This window comes from Aedes albopictus, chromosome 3, assembly GCF_035046485.1.
Source record: "Aedes albopictus strain Foshan chromosome 3, AalbF5, whole genome shotgun sequence".
Lineage (NCBI taxonomy): Eukaryota > Metazoa > Arthropoda > Insecta > Diptera > Culicidae > Aedes > Aedes albopictus.
Genome location: NC_085138.1, coordinates 326,574,892 through 326,584,453, shown reverse-complemented (window position 1 = coordinate 326,584,453; position 9,562 = coordinate 326,574,892). Strand labels below are relative to the sequence as shown.

The following is a 9,562-nucleotide window of genomic DNA, read 5'->3' as shown; positions in this document are numbered from 1 at the left end:
TCTTTTTTTTTAGTCGTTTTGAATTTCCCCAGACTGAAAAAGCCAGTTTAAATAATCAACAAATTTCCAGTCGAAACTTACAAAACATCACGATCTAAAAACTAGTGCGACATGAAGAAAGAGTGGCATTATATTTTTTTCTCAACAGGTTTTCTGTTCGTGTGGATCGTGAAATTGTATGGACTTTACAGATGATCGCTTTGAAATCAAAACGTAAAACCAGGGTGTCAGGTCGGTTTGTCAATGATGATGATAATTACGCATGCCATAAGGGTTAACGTCGGTTATTCAAATCGTATGTCGGTACACAGATTGAACCATTGCACAGTGGTCCAATAACCATACTTACGAGGAAAGATGCAGCTAGCGCCTTCAAATCAATCTGTTTTGTAGACAAATATGGCTTTCACAAGTTTAATTCTAAAGGAACGACCCTGGCGAGATGGCCATTGCACGTGGTTTTCCTGTCGATGACCTGGGATTGCTTCCCATCCCTAACAAAATCACGAAAATAAAGCAGATTCCCAGGTTAAAGATAGTCTGCGGCTTGAATCCGGGTCCGTTAGAGCCATTGGTCCGAAAGGAACCAGTGTCAGCCACGTTCGGGGAAAACAAAAAATGAACATAACAATCCGTATATAAAGCAAACGTGTAACCAACTTCGCCACAGGCGGATAAATGATACATCGAGTTTCTTGCTTCAATTCGTAGATTGTATGTAAATGTTAATTCTTACTTCCTCTTTAAAACTTTGAAAGATGAGTTGTTGACATTTCTTCTGGTTTGAGACACTGTGACCCATTACACCATCGGCCAAACCGAATCGATATTCTGTCTGTGTTATGGGGGGAATTTTCTTTCTGATTGAATTCACCAAGTGTGGGGGAATTTGTTTTATTGATTTGATGGGCTGATGTCGATGTTTTCCTTTGTACGTATGTCAACAAATTTGATTGGCTCTTCAGTATGGAACTCCTGTAATATGATTATGAAGTTTAGTAAAATGTTTTGCTCTTTTCTTTGGACATAGCAGAAAACATGGAAAGTACATACCAGGCCGAATGAACGAACACAAAGCATAAGCAAATGTATTAATGAAGATGATTGAACAAAGATCTTTATGAAAGAAAATAAAGTTTTCCCACTAGGGACAGTTAAGTACTCCGTTCAATCAAAACTTTTCGATGCTAACACAGGGTCAAACATTTGAGCAAATATAAATCAATGGTCAAACATCCGGTTTCACTCGATTGAATTTTCATTATTGTCAAGCAGGTGTTCACTCTTGAGTTCTTTTCTTGTCAAAAAAATGACCCCATGTACTCGGAGTCCTTGTATAAACATCGAGGGTTAACAGCTGAATTCAATGTGTATCATTAATGCAGGGGATACAGGGGATACTCAAAATAACTGGGACAGGTAAAATTTTCACTTAAAAAAAAAAGTTCAACTAGCTGTAACTTTTCGAAAAGGGCGTCAAATATTCTCAAATTTTCAGTGGTGTTGTGTTTCAGTGGTCCAATCTTGGAAAAGATCGGGCTTTTCTACATGAAGTTAGAAAGATTCTAGAGAAAGGTATAATTATTCGATTACCAACTTTGAGCTGTTATACACTACCCGTCATAAGTACGGACTCACAAAAAGTATTGCAACAATATTGCATCACCCTGACTCACCTCGATATCTCTAAAACCAGAACACCTACAAAAATGCCGCCTTCAGAAAAGTTGTTGCTTTCGGTCTTCTGAATAACTTTTCTGAAGACAGCATCTTTGTAAGCCCTCAGATTTTGGAGATATCGAGGTGAGTCAGGGTGATGCAATATTGTTGCAATACTTTTTGTGAGTCCGTACTTATGACGGGTAGTGTATCTCCAGAATTAATGAACCGAATGCAATGAAATTTTGATCATTTATGACTAATATAACGAACTTTGAAAAACATTTGACTTAATTTAAAATTATATATAAGAAAAAATGTTAAAACGATATCATTTATTCTTTGTTTTTTTTTGTAAATTTATCTATTTTTCGTATGCATCCCATTACTTTTTCAATTTAATGCCGGAAATTTGGTTACTTTCCTTCAAAACATAAATATATTCAAATCAACTAGAGGGAATTAAAATGAACTGTAATTACTATCCATAATTTTGAAACGATGTTGAAGTATCGGATAAATTGGTGTTATATTAGAAAAATAATCTAATCGTTTTAATTTTCTTTCATGTAAAGATTTTTAAGTTTAGTCAAAAGTTTTTAATAGTTCATTATACTAGTCATAAATTATCAAAATTGTATTGCATTTGGTTGGTTGAATTCAGAGATATAGCAGCTCAAAGTTGGCTATCGGATAAGTATACCTTTTTCTAAAATCTTTCTTACTTCATATAGAAAAACCTGCTCTTTTCCAAAATTGGATCACTGATACATAACTAGTTGATAAACTCACAGTAAAAAATTGAGAATATTTGATGTCCTTTTCGAAAAGTTACAGCTAGTCGAACATTTTTTGAAAAGTGAAAATTTTACCCGTCCCTGTAATTTTGAGTATCCTCTGTACATTTTCATTTCTTTTTTTTGTATTTGTATTTGTATTTGTATTTAAAATAATCCATCTGACAATGTTGTCTTAATGAATAAAATATACTAATCTAGTTTAACACAGACCTAATTCTATTAGCAAAACGCCCTGACGACTCATTGAACTCAAAAAGCTCCTCAACTGCCGTAAACGTACGGATACACGCAGACATAGGTTCATAGTAACCATACACGGTGTGATGGAAATTCGGTTGCAACAACGTTGTATCGCAAAGAGATCTGAGAGGCGCACGAATATTCAGCAAAGATAGCAGGTCAGGAGCATCAGTTTCGCCATTCAACAGCTTTGCAATCATCAAGGATTGCTGTACTTTTCGTCGTCGATCCAGCGTATCCAGTCCCAGTAGGCGGCATCTATCAGGATATGGTGGCAGATTGTCGGGGTCTCTCCATGGCAAGTTCCTGAGTGCCAAGCGAATGAATCGTTTCTGTATCCGCTCAATCCTGATGCACCACGTAACTTGATAAGGATGCCATACGATCGAAGCATTCTCCAAAATTGGGCGCACAAGAGCACAGTACAACGATTTCCAGCAGTGCGGGTCCGAGAAATCCTTGGCTACTTTGGAAATGAAGCCCAATTGTCGGGTCGCTTTAGAAACAATTTCAGATCGATGCAGATCGAAAGTCATTTTCGCATCCAGCTGAATTCCCAAATCTGTTACACTGGTAACTCTGTTCAAAACATTTCCACTGATATGGTAGTCAAACATAACTGGGGTTTTCAAGCGATGAAAGGTGATCACTTGACATTTCTCCACGCTCAAAATCAATTTGTTTCTATTGCACCAGTCTGCAAATAATGTCAAAGATTTCTGCAGGCGCCTGCAATCATCTTCGGTACGAACCACAATATACAATTTCATATCGTCAGCATAGGCAAGCTTGAATCCTTCGTCTAGAACCAAAGCTGCATCGTTGAAGAACAGAATGAACAGTAGTGGCCCGAGGTTGCTTCCTTGAGGGACTCCAGATTTATTGGAAAACGATGATGAAACACAGCCATCAATTGCCACCCGAAGCTCTCGCCCCGAAAGGTAAGACTCCAACCAAGAAATTAAATGCGTAGCGACTCCGAGACGGGACAATTTGTGCAACAATATCCTATGGTCAATTTTGTCAAACGCTGCCTTCAAATCTGTGTAGATTACGTCCACTTGTGCATTATCTTCCATAGTCGTAATACATTTCGACGTAAAAATAAGCATATTGGTAGTGACTGACCGATTTGGCATGAACCCGTGTTGATCATTAGAGATGTAGCTTTTTGTAGCTTCGAGAAGTATTCCACGCATTATAGTTTCAAACAGTTTTGAAGCAGCTGATAGACTAGTGATGCCACGGTAGTTCGTAACATCATGACGATCGCCACGTTTGAAAACGGGTATCATGAACGATTGCTTCCATATACGCGGGAATTTGGCCTGCTGTAGCGAACGGTTGAAAATATCACACAAAGGCTGTGCGAGAGAGCAGATACAGCGACAAATTACAACTGCTGGTAAATTGTCGGGACCTGGGACAAACGATCGTTTAAGTTTTTTCGCTGCCAGTTTGACCATCTCCGGATTAATATTGAACACTCCAATATCCACGACGTCAACGGGTACATCACGGGTTGCGTTTACAATATCCAACGTTGAAGCGGGGTCTGTAGCGAATATAGATGAAAAATGCTTGGCAAATAACTGACACGACTCCTTCGCAGAAACAGCATGTACTTCATTCAGATAGACATTCGCTGGGATTGCATGACTTTTCCGTTTGGAGTTAACAAAACGCCAAAAACCACGAGGATTTCTCCTCAGGCCCATTTGAATACGCAAAACGTACGACTTGTACAGAGAGGCGATTTTGAAACGGTATGCATTGCTAGCTCGTTGAAAGTTTCGAATACTGATAGGTGTTCGTTGGTGGCGAAGTTTCCGTTGACATGCATTGCGTGCACGTCTCAATTTCCGCAAATAAGGAGTGCTCCAGGCAGGCGAGACTGGCGGTCGGGTTCGAGGGACATTTGAAACAAGCCAGTTATTTAAGACGGTGCAAAAACTTTCAGCCATATCGTCGACATCGTAGCAGTTAGTAACAGCGGTCCAATCCACAGTTTGCAAATATTCCAAAAGGGCTATGAAATCTAGCTTACGAAAGTTCAAGGGTCTGTTTTCAGGAGGTCGTTCAGTCCCATCATCACGTACCAAGCATGCGGGTATGGAAAACTCGAGTGGTGGATGGTGAGAATCAACGGGCAATAACGGATCCAAGGAGCAGTTCACCACAGCTTCACAATCTGGTGAACAAAAAACCAGGTCGAGAGTGCGATCAAGCTGATTGCGGACAACATTTCTTTGGACGAGGCACAAATAATCCATTCCATCCAACAGAGTGCTGCTAGCTACCGGTAGTAGAGAAACACTGCATTGAATAGAGTTTTCAGCTAAACACCATCTCATGTGGGGCTGATTATAATCGCCGCATACCAATACAGCATCACCGGGTGAGCATTTCTCGCAAAGCTCATTCATCGAGGAGAGATGATCGTTGATAATACTCACGTTTTGGCTTTTATCCGGTGGAATGTAGATACCACAAATCAATACTTTCCTACCTTTGATTGTCGACGACACACAGATTTGCTCCAACCCTCGACCACATACCGTATGCACAACCCTGCTGGCATATCGCTGGGCAATAGCAATCAAAACGCCTCCAAATCGAGATTTATCGCTATTGGCGGGGCTCCGATCACAGCGGTACACATTAAAACCAGAACCGAACAGCTGCTGCGAGGTAATGCTGTTGTTCAATCCGGTCTCCGTCAGGATTATCACATCGAAGCGGCAATCGCTTGTCGCTAGAAGCAGTTTATCTATCCTCGTCCTTAGGCCACGGACGTTTTGGTAATACATCCAAATAGCATTGTATGTACTATCGCCAGATGAATCATGGCTGGAAGCAGACAACGTTGACGGGAGAGTATTGTTCTTTATGCTATGGTACTTGCCTGCATTTGCGGGTTGGAAGACCCTGACACCACACTCGGACACAGGACCGGGATGACTGCTGGTCGCTGGCAGGAATGGCTCGACTGTGCCGAGGGGACTAAGGGCTTCCATTGGGCTGGCAGGCGTGCATCCCGGTAATGACGGAGGCATTGATCGAACAAACGAATTCGTTAGTTGATTGCTGGAGGAAACTGCAATGCCACCTAGGTCCGAACGTGATAGCGATTCAGCAGGGCAACTGCAAGGCATGGACGTTAACGGCAGATAATTGTTCTCAAAACTGTTGTACTTGCCTGCGTTTACGGATTGGAAGACCCCTTCACCACACTCGAACACGGGACCGGGATGACTGTTGGTCGCTGGCTGGAATGGCTCGACCGTTCCGAGGGGCTCAGGGGCTTCCATGAGGCTGGCAGGCGTGCATCCCGGTGGATGCAATCGATTGGATGAAGGAGGCCAAGATGGATTTCTGATCATATGTGGCATCATCTCGATAGTATGCACACTATTAACATCGTCATCATCATTTTGTGAAGCAATCGTTACTGGCACGGTCGTCAATTGTCTAGAAGCGATGCACGGATCAGGGACTGCTGAATGATTACAGGAGATGTACTTGCCTTCGATTTCGATTTGGAAGACCCTTTCACCACTCCCACACGCAGGACCGGGACGACTGCTGAACGCTGGCTGGAATGGCTCGACTGCGATGGGGGGCTTCAGGGCTTCCAATGGACTAATTTCGGTGCGTCCCAGTAGCGGGTGAGGTGAGCTGGTAGAATATCCGTCCGAGTTGCGGCGATTTACATAGGAGTCTGGTTGATGTCCATTTGATTGGTCAGCGAGCGGCGGTAGTTTTTTGGTTGCTCCATGAACTCCCTAAATGAGAGCCCTTCCAACCAAGTTGACGCCAACAAAGCTTGTTCCTTCAGCGACGGATCGAGACCAATTTTGAAAGAGACAAACGACATGTTTGAAACATCCTTCCCTTTTGGTACCAGACGAATCACGTCGCACGGCGATGAAAGATTTAAGCAACGCGCCACAATCTTCTGCACATCATCGGGCGAAATGAGTGGATGAAAACCCGATAAATACAGCCAGAATTTTGGTGGTGTCGGGGTAGGAATGATGGAGCCGATTGATAAATCGCTGAGATCAATGGCCCTGGTACCACGATCGATACTTAGAGCGGTGGAGTCATATTGCTCGGCTTCCACACGCGGACGTTTTACTCCAATTTTTGGCCACTTGCGAAATGAAGGCGTAATCGATTGATTCACTTGATTTCCACCGAGTTGACCAGACGACAACACATCAACCTTCTTGGTCAATTTACCAACGGCATCGGCGAGCAGTTGAACTTGTGAAGATAAATTATCCGACGTATCATCCACTTGAGCCGATGACTGGGTATTTAGTTTATCGTTCAGGTAGCATTTTATACTCCGACCGTTCAATTCGACCCAGCAATCGTTGCAAATAAACATCGCTTTGCCCTGCGAGAGAATGTCTCGATTTGCTCGGTGATTGAAGCCGCAGCACTGCTGGCTAATGTGAAAAAAAGCCTCGCAGAAGCCACACCGCACGGGCTCAATATCGTTGATCTCCAGCGCGCATTCTTTGCATTGTTTCTTCTCCATCGCCATGACTACTGGTATATCGGGTGAATTTATTCCCAATTAACAGCTTCCAATGGATCGAATTCAATTTATCCAGAGCACAAGAATGATTAACTAATTCACAACACAACGGACGCGACAACGGTTACAATTTTTTAACAAGTATTACACGACGAAAAACGTTAAAATAGTAGACGACTACTGCGCGAGATTGTTTACAAATCATACGTGATCAATCGGAATTTTGTATGGTAGGTAAATCAAAAATTTCGGTGTTGACACGGTGGCGACACTATTTGTATTAAATTCATCGCCTCTGGTACTCTCGGTTGTCAACTTTGACAATATTCTGAAACTTTCACCGCAAGCTCACGGAAGAACGCTAGTCGAGAACTGACAACTTGTATGAAAAATTGCGAATTGTTGAAAAAACGAGAAAGTTTTGTTAAAAGTCAGTCAATGAAAATGAAGAATAATTTGAATACGCTGCAAGAATCTTGAAAGGAAATCATATAGAAATCCCAAAAGAAATGCAGTGAGGAGTTCCTGGAGCAATTCAAGATGGAACTTTAAGAGAAAGCAAGAATATAATCCTGAAAAAATCTCAGAAGGAGCTTGTAGAGTCTTAGAAGAAACTCCTGCTTCAATTTTTGAAGAAAACTCGGAAGAAATTTTTAAAGGAATCCCGGAAGAATATCTAAAGGTACCCAGAAAATAAATTTTGTGGAGTCCCGGAATATATCCAGCTAACACATCTGGGTGAAATCTAAGAAAAAAAAATCCTGTATGAATCCCAGATGGAACTATGGGAGGGAGGGATTGCTTGCGGCAAATCCTGGAAGAACCCTGGTAGGAGTGAATGGAGGATTCTGGTAGAAGTCCCTGGAGGAGTCCTAGAAAAAATCCTGGATGAACCCCAAAAAACTCCTAGATGAATCCAGGAAGGAATTCCTGAAGGAATCTGAAAAAGAACTCCTGGAGGAATCCCAAAAGGAGGAGTTTTGAAAGAGTGCCAGAAGAAATTCTTGCAAAAATCTCAGAAAGAATATCTGAGTGAATTCCAAAAGGAAATCCTGAAGGAAATCCAGAAAGAAACTTCTTTAGGAAATCCAGAAAGTAGTTCTGATGGTATCTTAAAACAAATTCCGGTTGAAATCCCTGGAGAGATGTCCGAAGAAACTCCAGGGGGAAAAAGGAGAACAAACCCTTGAAAGAACTTCAGAAAGAAACTATGGGTTAACTCATAGAAAAACCTTAGAAAAAACTCCTGGAGAAATCTGAGAAGTAACTTCAGAAGAAATTGTTTGAGGGATCTCTGAAGAAACTCCAGAAGGAATATAAGGAGGAATTCTCAAATGGAGTCCTAAAGGGAATTCTTGGAAAAATCTCAGAAGGAAGTTCTAGAAGAATTCAAAAAGGGAGGAATTCTCATAATTGGGAATCTTAAAAGGAACTCCTTGAGGAATCCCAGAATGAACTACTGGAATAATTTCAGAAAAAAAAAACTTCTGCAGGGTCCTCCAAATGTCATGGTCATTCAATTCAATCTGATATTCTTAACAGTTTTATTACTGAGCAAACTAATATCTGCAAGCGAAGTGTGGAAAGAAACGGCATAGCTAGGGAAGTTGAACCATCTCGGCAGGGCTTCTACTTTGGGTACTTTTCCGCTATATTTCAGTTAATTTTGAACCAATTGACTTGATTGTTTCTACACAATGAAACACGCATAATATTTAGCCGTGTATAAAATTCAAGTCAATTGCTTTTAAATTGTCCGAGTTATAGCAGAAAAATGCCCAAAATATCAGCCCTTTTGGGCAAAGGCTGATATTTTGGGCTCGATACCTTTTCTTGCCTGTTTTCTTGCTATTGTTGGTTTTTCATAACATTCGAATGATCGTTTATCAGTTGAAATTGAAATCAGAGCTAAGCTTCGAGTTATTTGCTTTTTGACATGAACATTTTGTTGAAGAGGAGGGGGGTGGTGGTTTATACGTCATTTATAGGATGGGGTATCCGAATTTGTGACGAAATGCTACGAGTGGGAGGGGTGTGTTAAAAATCGCTTAAAAAGATACGTCAATTATGGACGCTTCCTTAGCTCTCTAAGCGTGCAGTGGTAATAGTAATGAGCTGCAAAGGGACGTTTGTTTTCTTATGACTCTAGGGATGCATAGAAGAATTCCTCTTATGAATTCTCCAAGAATTCATCTGGGATTTTCTCTAGAGAATCAATCAAGATTTTCTTCAGAGCTTAATTCAGGACTGCCTCCAGCGATTTCTCCAGTAATTCCTTTAAATATTTCTATTCTTTATTCTATTCTAGTGCTTG

At 41.2% G+C, this 9,562-nt stretch overlaps 1 protein-coding gene across 2 annotated transcripts in view; it reads right to left on the bottom strand.

Annotated features, from left to right (window-relative positions):
- Positions 1-878: 878 nt before the first annotated feature.
- LOC109426891 (heterogeneous nuclear ribonucleoprotein A3) overlaps positions 879-9,562 on the bottom strand; it is a 37,764-nt gene continuing 29,080 nt past the window's right edge. For both annotated transcript variants that reach the window (XM_029865307.2, XM_029865306.2), the window contains exon 6: positions 879-975. In XM_029865307.2, the coding sequence (XP_029721167.2) occupies positions 962-975 (14 nt within the window). In that variant the 3' untranslated portion in view covers positions 879-961. The remainder of the gene's footprint in view (positions 976-9,562) is intronic.